Raw genomic sequence first — 14,507 nt, forward strand, 5'->3', positions numbered from 1 at the left:
TTTCGACATACTTATGTATATTTGAACATTTACATGTATAAACTTCAACATATATTTGATGAATAAAATATATAAATTTATACTCCGATTTCATGGGAATAATTCGGGTGCAATGAATAATTAAAAATGGCATAACTCGAAATTTGTTATTTTTTACTATACCAATATGCTTAGTCAAAGAAAAGATGAGGTATCCAATACGTTCTTGCGATATATCTTCGCAGTTCCATGAATCAAATACACCTAGTGCGGTCAGTCACAAAAGGCAATCCACCCACTCTTTCCGATCGACTCGTCTCTGCTTTCTGCCACCGAGGTAAGACGATTTCTTGCCCTTTCCGGAAGTGACGCGTCTGCAAACCTTCTCCTCTGATTTGTTCTCTTCCTTTGTAATATTTTACAGTTTTTAATAAATCTTGAAGAAATTCTATCGTTTGATCACTACTAATTCCCAATTTCTTCCTAAATCATTATGAATAGATCTGTTAATAAACATACATCATTATTTTTTGTCCAACTTATATGATCTATCCAATGAAGGGGACTGAAAATTCGAGGCGTCGATTGAACTATTTCATGTTCAAACTATTTTCTTATTGAGGCTAGAAAAGCTAAATTCCGAAGACTTTTGAGTCTTAACTCAACAACTAGCAAAAAAACGCATCCAAATTTATGCTCTTCATTTATGAAGTATTTTCATGTCGTTTCAAGAAAATTTAAATAATGTGCATTTAATAAATTTTCACCATGGATTAAAAAAACCGGACAATACTTCTAATAAATGTCTTTAAACTTTATTTTTTGTAAAGATAAGTAATTTCGTTACGACTTTTCATTTTGACATAAAGCATTGTTTAAAGAATTACAACTATTAATTATTTGATGTTACCATTGATTTTCATTTTCATTATTCTTGTATCATTTGCTCATAAAGTGCAGCTCTTTCGCTCTCAGTACAAAAATAATTTCATAAGTTTTATTATCTGACTGCACCAAGACTGTTAGCAGATATTTAATAATATTATTACGAAACTCTTTTCATGAATGTACGATGAATGAATTCTAAATGTTGCATAGTATAAACAACCACATTAGTCCAAGAATATTGAAAAATAATGTTAAAAACACATCCAAAATGCATACCAAAGTTGCACTTGTAGAAATTAACTATACAAGCAGACAGAAAATCTATAATTCAATAAAAACAACACAACGCTCTCAATAGCACGTCAGCTTTCGTCCCCCTCCGGTTGCAAACGAACTACAGAGAGATTTATTTGTTCGAACCAACCTTGTGTTCTTATTGCCTCCTTGCAGTGTGTGGAGCCGCATATAATTCTTTGGGAGACTCTCCAGATTTCCGTTTCTAGGGATATGGCCGTAATTCTTGAATTTTCAAGAGTCATCATTTTATTACCAAGGCCAGGCTCATTAAATTATACATTTAGAATCCATTATGTAGTTCCGTAGATCTCTTTTTCCAATTATAAGACTATCTAAATAAGGCGTTGATGCTACAGGTTCATAGCAATTTAAAATTTAATGATATGATAAGATTGAACAAGATAATTGTAAATAGATTTATTTATTTTAAAAATATTATCAAAAAGTCTATGCACAATAGATTAAAAAAATGAACTTTTATTATTTAAAAGTGTAGCCCTTTTATTTCCGCCAAACACAAATAAATTCATGCAAAATGCGTTAGGAAACGTGAAGTCTGTGCTGTTCTGCTCTTTTCAAATGAAAATTCAAAGGCACATATCATTAGAAATATATTGCAATATGTCCGAGAAAACCCAAATTTTCTATTTTAAGGTTTGTCTGAAGTTCCTGCATGGTATGGCGCTTTGTAAAAATTTAAAAAAAAACAACTTTAAATTGAAAGATAATTTAACTTATCGGGAATTCATACCAATGTGTTAATGAAGATATGTATTGCCACATTTACGTAAGTGGCATTCTAATTTTTTTTTTTTTTTTTTTTGTGATTGTAATCATTTGTAAGTACTTTATCTATATACATCTGTAATTACAAGTAAATGCTTTTACTGAGTACAAATGTTTAATAATAATACATGTGCCTTATTTTTGGTTCATTTCATAAGTATTATGAAATACTATTTAATTATATGAAATCTTATATTTTGTTATACATAAATAAGTAAATCTAGCTTAGGACAAAGTTCAAGCTTTTGTCCACCATTTTAATAACTTTTCAACCAAAATGAAATGCTATATCAAAGAATTAACTAGCCTATTCATTTCTTATTTTCCCTGAATTGGTGTTTGAAAACAGTTATTCCACAATTTATGAAGATATAAAGATATTATCGGACGCTTCTAACTTCTTGAAATTCAACTGTGGAAAATCATTCGTTTGTTTCTGATACGCTTCATAGCAGTAACTTCTTTTAACAACTCGTCGATGGTCGAACAAGTTAACGCTGAGAAAACATGTTTGGCTACTTTATTTTTAATACATCTCTAATTTTAAATTTTGTAATCTATTTACTGCGATCATATTCATTATTTAACTCCAACATTATTATCTAAAAAAATTATTGATTGTAGTAAGTAAATAAATAAGAAGCACAATAACGTTCCAATCGTTATCCAAGTGCTTTAAAGTCTGAGAACATCAGTAATCGAACAAAGAATGCTGCAAATGTGAAAACATTTATCTATAACCAACGAACAATAAAATATCATTCTAAACCAAACGACTTTTGAGGTGTATTCTTAGAAATTAAAGAATTGTGAGAATTTACATATTTACATATTCAATCAAAAACCATAACAAATAGCGAAAAAAAAAACTCAATCATTTACAACTGTGCAAATTGTCATAACTTTAATGCAAAATGATGGGTCATTTTGCTGAATTCATTTTGAAAATTTAAAATTACCTTTTTAAGGAAATTACTTTAAATATATTACAAATATTTCTTGAATTTGTCAGTTTTTTATATATTTTTTTACGTAATTTGCAAAATAGATTTCATTGCTGAAATGAAATTCAAACTGTTTCCATTATTTCTTTAAATATTTAATCACGTGACTTTTTTTTCCATTGTTAAAATGAAAAAAAAGTATCTGCTGTTGGTTAACTACTCCAGTTGCAGGAGGAAACAGAAAAGGATGCTCCCGTATCCCGAACGACAATAATTATAAGACAGATTATCCGGCAGTTCCGTTTTTTACAATACTATAATAACATAATATGGCTTTTAAATCAAAGACATACATTAAATGACTGGATGTTTAAACCTACTTTGTTGAAGAAATCATGACTATCAAATTGTATTAAAGATATTTATTAAAAATTGAATAAAGTGAAACAGAAAGAATTTCCAGTGAACCAGTAGATCAGTGGTTCTTAACCTTTTTAAGCCGCTACCCAAATTTGAGAAATATGTTCATGTCGCGACCCAAAAAAAGTCAACATTTTTTCATTGCTTTATTTTAGATCATATTTTTAAAAAATCCTCAATCCTACGATGATGATTTTTTTTAACTTACAAATTTTTTATTTATTTTTTTTAATAATAAAGATAAACAAAAGTACTTTTCGATCCAAGGACAATTTCATTAATAATCAAGTGTTTTTAATAATTTTTATTGACCAAATTAAAATATATTTATAACTTTTTGAAAATAATTGACATTTTAACTTATTCCTAAAAAAAAGAAATATCAATACATATGTTAAGTCTTTTAAATTTTAAATGCAAGTCATACAGTTTTAATGAGAACCTTGTGCTTGAATACATTTTCAAAAATCTTCAAACCTCGGTTGAATGCTTGTCAAGGAGCACCTTATATCTATTTCAGGATTTAACTTGTTCCAGTAATTGTTTTTGATTACACACAGAGCCGTAAAACCAGCCTCACACATATATGTTGTTGCAAAGGGCAATAATACTTTTAGGGCTTCTTTAACAATTATTGGCTTTTCGGCTTTTAATTTTAACCAGAAAGCACTTTGTATTTCTATTAATTGTTCTTGAAATTGATTAATATTAACAAATTCCTCACGCAAATCACTTACATCAAAATTAAATGGCATTCAAATATTTGGAGCGCTTCTCTTGTACGCCCTCGCCAGCTTTGTTCCATTTAGTTCTCACCGTTATTATCATCACACGTACTTTTTTTGCTCTCGCTTTTTTAATCAGATGATATTTTTTGATCTTGTTAATCACATTCATTTTCGATTGTTGATATTTATTCAAGTCGTCATTTCTAAAATGTCTGAAATTTGGTGTATTACTAACTTTTTTGGTTTGACTCAGCGCGACCCAAGAAATATGCTTCGCGACCCAATTTTGGGTCGCGACCCATAGGTTAAGAACCGCTGCAGTAGATAGTCAAACGCAACTTGTCACTAAATATATTTATTTGGAGACCAAAGTCCTTAAAGAATGACATTAGATATGGAATTGATTTCATGTTTTTGCTATATATTTAGAAAACTATTTATCATTCAGTTCACCTTTATAATATATTGTATTTATATTGTAAATATTTGAGCAACATATTAAAATGCAGTCAAATCGACATGTCTGGGATTGTTACAGTGGTATCTCGGGCTGTGGTTCCATTCAATAATATGTATGCATGTGTATGGATAATATAAATTTTGCAATAAAACATCTAACAGCTGAAAGAAGATGCATTTTTTTTTCAGCACAGAAAGTCTGAACGTCAAGCGCAAAATGGAAAAAAATAAACTGTTCATTTTGAGTCATTGACATTCTTCTTGTTTAAACTGTATGTTTTAGAAATGGATTTGAAATGGATTTCGTTGACTTTTTTCAGCTCTGAGTCAGAATTTTGTCAATAAAATCCCTAATTTGTGATAAAACTCCTTAGTTTCATAAATCTCAGATAGCATCATGACAATTCACTATCCATTTAACGCACTTAATCACTTCTTCATTTTCTTCTCTAGAATGCAAATGCATTGCTTCTAAAAATGAATGTGCATTCGATATAACATTATATATACATTCTCAAATATTGTTTATATTATCTGGCGATAAGTCAATTTTTTTTTCTTTCAGCAACCAATGAGGAGTCACGAGGAATAAAAAAGACACCAACATTCAGCTGTCGGACATCATTTGTGTTAAATCATAGAATCATAGGAATTATCCATTCCCATCAATGAACATTTCGAAGTCATGTAAAGAGAGAACATCTCAAATGTTATATTTTTTCCTTCTGGGAAACGATTGACTGTCATGTTTGTTCTGTGCTGAACAATTGTTATATATCCTAGATCATTTTATCATTACACATTTTGAAAATAAATTTTACAAATGCAGCTTTTATGTATTATTTCAAACTACTTATATGATCTGTTAGTATTGATATTTATTTTTTGTAAATGGAATCGTAGTTAAATAAAAAGCTCTGACGTATTAATTATGTTTCCGTTATTATTTGTGGGATTGAGTAATACTGTAAAAATTCCTATATCAGGCTGTTCACTAATAGTTTGAAAGCTAAAGCATTTGATTTTTTTTTAAAAAAAATCAATTTAGTCCTTACAAAAATATCCGGAATGATAAATTAAATCCTAATATTTTTATAATATGAATAATAAAAATGATTAATCCATTTGAACATATTTTAATCGAATTTTTAATGATAGAAAGTAAAATTCAAACAACTCTTTGACAGCATTTCTCGAAGTTTTGAGAACAAATTATTTATTGGAGACAGAGTTGTTATCAAGGAAACAGATTGATTGAAAGGATGCTGAATTTAACTGGAGATGGAAGACGGTATATATATATATATATATATATATATATATATATATATATATATATATATATATATATACAAAAGTATTAGAATCAAGTTAATAGGAAAAACAAAATCAAATAAAAATTAAACCAAAAAAAATTATTAAAAAATATTAAAAAAGAATACTATGAAGTTCCTTTTTGGTTTTAGTTTAAATAGATAATAAATTTTAGTTGCGATTTCGAAACTGTTTTGTTTCGTTTTCATTTTAGTTTCGTTTTCAAACTTTTTCTTACTTTAGATTGGTTACTTATATATATATATATATATATATATGTCAAAGTATCCAAGATTCAATGACACATAAAATCTTAAATCTTATTTCATAATATTTTTTCGATATAAGTCTTAATCTTCTTCAAATCTTCAAAGACATTTTTGGTATTCCAAACTAACTAATGGATGCAAAGTGTTAGGCTTAAATTGGAATTTTTAATCATTAAAACAAGGGCTGCTGTTGCATGGATCTGTTTTAAATAGTGTATTTGGAATCAATATGTGCGTATTAGAAATGCTGTACCAAATAGTATTAGAAATTGCGAAGAAATAAAATAAAAGTCATCTGCCCAATTTAAAAAGAAAAATACTTTATTATCGTTTTTCTTTTTATTTCATCACTTTTAAATGTCTGTTGATAAAATAATAATAAATTTTAAGTTTAAATTTCGTTCATAAAGGTTTTTTTCTTTTATCCACTACAGAAAACTGCCTATAATCTAGTAGGTATAAAAGCATAAATGCTTTCATTTATTTTATGGCACATTAAAATAATAAACATAAATTATATTGAATTTCGAGGTATCTTTATTCCTATGAACAATTATATTTAAAACTATACAGACAAAAAATGAGACAGTGTAATTCTTTCATACATTATAATCTTCAAATAACAATGCGACATCTCTGAGTTGGATGAATAATCTGGAGTTATAACTTTTAAGTAATTGTAAGATAAAAATTTTCCAACAGAATGTAAGTTGAAAAATTTGATTTTCCTACGTCTAAAATGAAGTGCAATTGCCATTTTATAAGTGTGGAATTTCATAAATAAACAATAGAAATCTTTCCATTTTTAAAGTTATTTTAATATGATATTATTTTGTTATCATAAATTTACTGTCCTTCGCTTTTGCAATTAATAATTGGTTACAAATTCAAATGAGTAACAATGCAATAGTATATAAAGATTGATATTTTTACAAGGAGATTACATATTATAAAAATTAGTTGCAGTAGGGGAGAAATAATCCAATCGCATCATAGATCTTTCTCTCTCTCTTTATATATATATATATCAGATGTATGCAATAGGAAAACAATATCTGAATAAATATCCGTGTAGATGAAATAAAATATTAAGAATTATCTATTTTAAAATGGTGAAACTTTAAAAAAATGTGTCTTAAAGTATTTGTTTCCTGGTAGCAAGGCCTATTGTATCGGCTTTCTTGATTAACACCCGAGCCTCATGTGACAGACTTTGAAAACAGAATTCTGATCGCTATTGATATTTAGGCTTTGCTCAAAGACCACACTTTTAAGCTGGGGAATAACGCTTTTATTTGGAAGTATTGAAGAAAGATTTGGAGCGACAACTCCGTATACGAAATAATCGAACAGAATGTATAACTGCTATCTAAAAATTCCCGATTTAGAAGTATCATTTTTGAATAAATATCGACTCATATTTTTTTCTCCGGCATTATAAGTGGCTGTAAAATTAATTCAGTCCGTGTATTTGTGACTATGCGAGCAGAATAATTGAAAATCACGTAAATGATAAAATTGACATGTATATCAATTTTAAAAATTTGTATAATGTATAAATAAAATTTGATATGTGGTCCTGCCATTAAATCTTTAATCAATAGGTTTTGGAAGCATTACTTGATTCTCTTCATTGGATTAATGTCACACAGAAAACTATAACTTGTTGCTTATTTGTATCAGAAATTAAAATGGAGAATATTCTGACTCATTGAGACAGAAAAAAATTATTAAAAAATTGATTTAAAGAACTATGTTTTTGTCTTCTTCTTAATGCTTTTACGTCTGTCATAAACTTTTATAGATAACATTAAAAGTTGAATTTTTTTTTCCATTTTAAATTTGCATGTTCTTGTCTAGACTATATCTTCTATATCTTTACTTCACTGATAATCAATCCTTAAAAAGGAACACGAATGAATATTTGTAATCTTTTTTGGAAAAGTTTGAGTTCTGAAATCACTATGCCAAATCAGCAATCTTTATCTATTTAAGAAAGAAAACGTTTTATTTAATGAAATATCTAGCAATCATTATTAACAGTTAACAAATGAGCAGAAAGCTAAGTAACAAAGCAATTTCAAAAACATGGTATGAGTTTCTTTACCGTGATCATATTAAAATCGACAATTTTAAATGTTATTATATATTTATAATATGAAAATAAAGTGTAATATCAAAAATAAAAAAATTGAAATATTGGCATGTATTGAGGAATTTATTAAAAGTCTCTGACGTACGCTTATAAGGTTTTTAAGGCTTTAATTAATATTGTTTTATTTCCTGTTTGTAAAGGAGGAATATTGAAATCAATTTTTTATGTGCAAAATTTCTCAATTTCTCTACAATTCTGTGTTTTTGACGATTATAACAATTCATTTTCTTTATTTCAGAATTTAAATATCAGTTAAACGATTCATTTTTAATTAATATTGATTTCTTTTAATGATGCCATCAAATATTTATTTAAAGAATAATTAATTTTGATATGAAATAGATTAAGGGTTAAAAAAATGAAAAATTATAAATGCGAAAAAGGATTTTAAAGGATAAAATTATTGAATACAATAAGGTGAAATAAATGATGTTTTTACTATAAATGGGAATGTTAAAACAACAGCTTAAAAATGTTAGATACTAATTACAAAGGTTTAAGCGGAAATTAAACCACAATGAAAGAAAGAAAATTTATAAATATAATTATTTATAAAAATAATTATTTATAATTTCTTTAATTTATTATAAGAACCAAAATTTATAAAATTTTCATCAAAATTTAAATGGGGTAAGAAATGCATTTGTTTAGAATATTTTAATCAGTTTCTTTTGCTTTTGCGATTCTTTTTTTGTTATTTGTATTTTTTATTAAAACTATTATTCCGATTTTATCAATTATCATTAGCTTGTTTTCAAAAACTCTTTTTTTTTCACTTCTTTTGCAAATACGCTCATGCATTATGTTTACAAAAGTACGAAGAGAAAGCACATTTTTTTCGTTTTCATGTTGTTCATTAAAAATGTTGAAGTGAAATTCCTATCGAAATGCACTTACCATATTTCATCCATCTAGCTTCTTGCACTTATGCTCATGCATTATGTTCACAATAATAAAGAGAAAAATCACATTATTTTCGTTTTCATGTTTTTCATTCAAAATATTGAAACTAAATCTTGTTCGGGTATACTCTTACCATATTACATCCATCTAGCTCTTGCGTTTGTGCTCATGCATTATGTTTACAATAGTAGGAAGAGAAAGCACATTTTTTTCGTTTTCATGTTGTTCATTAAAAATGTTGAAGAGAAATTCCTATCGAAATGCACTTACCATATTTCATCCATCTAGCTTCTTGCGCTTATGCTCATGCATTATGTTCACAATAATAAAGAGAAAAATCACACTGGTTTCGTTTTCATGTTTTTCATTCAAAATATTGAAAATAAATCTTGTTCAGATATGTATCAAATTTGAAATGAATTTCCTCATGTGGTTGACATCCCTCCGTCTGTACTTTCACATATATGCAATGATTCAAAGCACAATAAATAAAATATATGAAATTATGAGACTAAAGTTGTAGTCATCAGTCTAATTTTGTTTGCATTACATGGAAAATAAAGGCTTCAAAGCAAACATTCGGTTTTCTAGTGCATGTGTATTTATATTAAGAGAACGATGAGTCACCTAAGATTGCTTTCTAATTGATTCTTCCGTAACTATTGTCCGCCTGTTGCATGCAGTTAATAATCCACATCCCAGAATATTCCGGGGTGAACGCTCCCGCTGTTTTCTACCTGTTTTCGGAAATGTCCATCTAAAAACTTAAATGTAATTCAGTATACAAGGAAGCGATGCTGATTCCATGATTTACAATTTTCAGTTAAGTTAGAATGATTCAAAAGTGCAAATATGTACCATAGTGAAAATGAAAACATACTTCCCATTTTCTGTTAAATTTTTTGCTCTCATTTAGATTTTTTTCCCTATGTAATAATATGATAGAAGATTGCAAGCCAAAAAATGATTATAATACTTATAAATTATTGCTATTTCATATTTTGGACTATAATTATTTTGTTCCAAATGCTATATTCGAAATGATGCGATTTTAACAAACAACAATAAAATTCCGCACAATTTGCTTTGCTCCCCCCCCCTCCTCAATTCCAATTCTAAATCATAAAATAGCTTAGAATCTGTCAAATTTTTACTGTATAAATAAATATATACCTCAAGATAATTTAAAAGGTCATTAATCTATCATTTTAATTTCAATTTTTAACAATAACCAAATGCTTTATTCTATAATTGTACAAGTAACAACAGCGTTTAAAATAAATTTGCTTTGTTTTCTAGCATTGTTTAACAATAAAAATAATATCACATTGTTTACTTAACTTTATAGTAACAATGTAATTTTAAACAGTGAGAGTCTTTTAAGCAGTAACTTTGTTAAATGGATCATTTTTATGCTTGAAACTGCTCGATCAGTTGAGTTTTATTTTGAGCTTTTTTGAGAACGTATTTTTATCGGAGAATAACATTTTTCCGTAATTAGAAATGGCTGTGCTAGAATATGCTTCTGTTGGCACATTCATGTGGATTTATTATCGAGTTTTTTTCGTGAATGACTGGATTTCTTGCGTTTTCTTCGTTCCGTATATTCTGATGCTCAAAAATTTTCTGATGGATGGATTGAGTAAAAGGCATACTGCTTGTCAAACGGCAATGGACCACGAACCAGAGAATGCCAAAATTGATACTGCGACCTCTGTGGATGAAACTATCCTGCAACCTGACGAGGAAGCCTTTGATTCCTATTCCAACATAGATGAAGCTGCAACCCTTCATCCACCAGAATCAACTGCCACAAAAATCAACATAAATCCATTCACTAATCCCTTTTTCGATTTGATGACTTTTGATAACCCTCTGGCACATCTTGATGCGACTGAACAAGATGAAATGACCATCTGTGCCGAGTGGATTCTGAAACATCAAATATATTTCAATAAATAAATGCAGTTATAAGGACTTCAGTGATCTACCTACAATAGCAATCTTCGAAATATATTTGATCAACGCTTCAAGGCATCTCTCCATCCAAAGACAAAAGATATACTTCAACCTAACTAAACATAGCAAGAAAATGTCATGGAACTTTTTAAGTTATGAATTATAAAAAGCTTTCCATCAGAAATCTTTTGCTTTTTCAAAGAACTTTTTCTACTAGACTTTAAAAGAGTGCTAATGGAAAAAGGAAGAAACAATTCCTCAAGAGAAAAAAGAAATCCGGTCATGGACATCTTTATTGTACATATTGTATATAGTGTTCTTGTATATATTTTTTATTATTTTTATATATTTATATTCACTCTGCGGACCTTTTTTATTGCTGTGCAAATACTTGTGCTTATTGTTCCTGATGATGGACTTACTTATTACCGGATTTGACTTTATGACCGCAAGCGGTTACCCTACTAGTGACTTTATGCATTCCTGTATAGGGAATTGAATGTCATCGAACGTTGTAGAGACTTTGCAGACATTTAATTTTATTCTTATTTCATCCCATCAACCCTCAAAATAAAATAGACTCAACACAAAAATTGCCTCTCTTATTGTGTTCATTTTATTTTCATATTTTATGGTTAAGGAATACATGACTTGACTTCAAATATAGTATTATTTCACAAATTATATTACAGAGGTTCAATTTGTAATTAGAATAAGTATTATTTAATTTTAACCTTAATGGCATATTATAGAGAAGTGTGTGTTCAATAACAACTGTGTATGTAAGAGAAGTGTAAGTGTTTCATATTTTCTCTTTCCGAACAATATTTTTTGTGCCAAAAAACCTAAATAATCTAACCTAACCTTTCGAATAATATTTTATGAAGTAAATATTTTCAAACTACTTTTTTGAAGGAAGTTAGCTAATTAAATAAAGCACTTAAAAAGTCTTGTTTATTGAGGACATCTGTTAACTTTGGCAGACTTGAAAGACAGAATGACTCTGCATGTGAGAAGCATCATTTTTGATCAATTACGATCCGCATTTGAACAAGCTGTCTACTGAATGCAGATTTTACATCGTGAAGACAGGAACCATATTGAGCAGTTTCCCCTGCATCGATAAGATTCATGGGATTTAATGTTTGATGCGTTCGAATAAAATGTCCTACAAATGTATAGTTTGTGTCTTTTCAGAATATTTTCTAATGTATAGCGCCATCCACCGATGTTTTTGGAACTAATTCTGTTTCACGCAATTCATTTCCCCATATATTGAATAATATGATCAACAATTTTAGAGCCTATACACTGAGTAGTTCTTTATATATAGAGCTCAAAGCAGGGATGTTTTAATTTTGATGACCTTGTTTATTTATAAACCGAAAAAATAAAATATAATTATTAACATCAAATTTAAATCTTTTTGAAAATAAAACTAAACACTAAATTTTACGAGAAATCCGTGAAACTTTTGTTGAATAATTCTTTGAGATATTATAAATTATGAAAATTATTCTGCAGTACACATAAGATATCAGTGCTGTACGAGTCTGCTTTCAGTATACATTTTTTTAAAGACACGCTTGGTTTAAGTAAAAAAAAATGTCTTTTTATTAATTGTAATTACTTCATTTCCACTTTAATTTAAAATTGAATTTCACAAGCAATGATAAATTATAGAGATACAATACAATTATAGCATAGTACAATGATCAGAACAGCTAAAGATCTACATAATTTGATAGTCATATACGAGAATTATACTATCAAATTTTAATGCAATATCAATTCAATGAATAAATATTTTAAATTCCACATACATCGCAAGCCCTGAAAACGCTCTAATTCATGTTAAATGCTTTTTGACCAGATTCTCATCCTATTTGAAACTATGATTTTTTTAATTTAACATGGAAGCTTAAATATAGATGGCGCTCGAAAAAAGTGTGACTTGATGGATCGACCAGTTTAGAGCATTCTGCTGATAGCAGGTTCGAATCTGAGAAACAATGTTCTGCTTTACATAATTTTTCTTCGTTTTTAATTTATTTTATTATTACAATCCGATATAATTCAGAGGTTACTACGATTTGTTAAAATGGTTATACTTCCAAAAATAATACTTTCTTAAAATATCAACATAATTTATACAATTTTTAAATTCCATATGTTGCGCACGCGCTGAAATATCTCCAATTCTTTGGATTACGCTTTTTGACAAGAATCTCATCTTTTTTCAAGCTGTGATTTTTAAACTAATTTTGAAGGTTAAATGTAGATGGCGCTCGAAAATGCATGATTTGATTTATTGACCAGTTCAGAGCATTCTGCAAATAGCAGGTTCGAATCTAGGTGACGAAGAATAGTTTTATATATTCTATCTTTTTTTAAAAATTTATTTTGTACATTGTACTCCAGACTAATTCTATGTTTACTACGAATTATTAAAGTGATTATACTACCAAAAATAAATTTTTATCTGAAAATATCGATAGAATGGTTTTGGTTAATTTGTTTATTACACCACAGTATAATTCAAAGGTTGCTAAGAATAAATTGGTTATACTTCTAAAAATAAATTATCTCAAAATATCAAATTAATTAATACAGTTTTTAAATTCCACATACTGTGCAAACGCAAAAATCACTTTAATCCGTATTATATGCTTTTTTAGCAGAATCCCAGCCTATGTCAAGCAACGACTTTTCAAACTAACTTCACAGGTTAAATATAGATGGCGCTCGAAAAGTGTTTGACTTGATGGATTGACCAGTTCATAGCATTCTGCTGATCGCAGGTTCGAATCTCGGGAGACGATGAATAGTTTTACATATTTTATCTTCATTTTCAATTTATTTTGTACATTACACTCCATTATAATTTAAAAGTTACTACAAATTATTAAAAAGCTGATACTTCAAAAAATAAATTTTTTTCTGAAACTATCAATAGAATTAATAACTTTTTTTTTTAATTTCCATATATTGGGTATGTGCAGAAATCACTCCAATTCATAGCATTGCCCATCTTGATCATATACAGATCCTATTTGAAACAAAGACTTTTTTAAATCAAACTTAGAAGTTTAAATGCAGATGTAGGTAAAGAAATGTGTGACCGATAAATTGAGCAGCAATGAATTTCAGAGCATTCTGCAGATTGCAGGTTCAAATCCACGTGACGATGAATAATGTATATTTTTTCTTCATTTTTAATTTAAAAACACCCCATTTTACAATATTGAAAGTTGTCAGATGAAAATTCAACATTTTAAAGTAAAAATAATTCTTATGTTTATGCGGCATAAAAGCTGCCGTAAAACACGTTTCCCGAATAGCTCTAACAAGTTACAAAATTACTGATACTCATATTGGGAGAGCTGAAACTAATACAATTTCATTG

General features: G+C 28.3%; 1 protein-coding gene across 5 annotated transcripts in view; it reads left to right on the forward strand.

Moving 5' to 3' along the window:
• The window catches only part of LOC129975610 (neurogenic locus notch homolog protein 1-like), an 85,196-nt gene extending 79,869 nt beyond the window's left edge, over positions 1 to 5,327 (forward strand). For 4 of the 5 annotated variants that reach the window (XM_056088681.1, XM_056088683.1, XM_056088684.1 and 1 more), the window contains 2 exons: positions 225 to 316; positions 5,067 to 5,327. In XM_056088681.1, coding sequence (XP_055944656.1) covers positions 225 to 316; positions 5,067 to 5,076 — 102 coding nt within the window. In that variant the 3' untranslated portion in view covers positions 5,077 to 5,327. The remainder of the gene's footprint in view (positions 1 to 224; positions 317 to 5,066) is intronic. The other variant, XM_056088682.1, reaches the window with a different exon arrangement.
• The last annotated feature ends 9,180 nt before the right edge of the window (positions 5,328 to 14,507 follow it).

Source organism: Argiope bruennichi, chromosome 7 (genome assembly GCF_947563725.1).
Source record: "Argiope bruennichi chromosome 7, qqArgBrue1.1, whole genome shotgun sequence".
Lineage (NCBI taxonomy): Eukaryota > Metazoa > Arthropoda > Arachnida > Araneae > Araneidae > Argiope > Argiope bruennichi.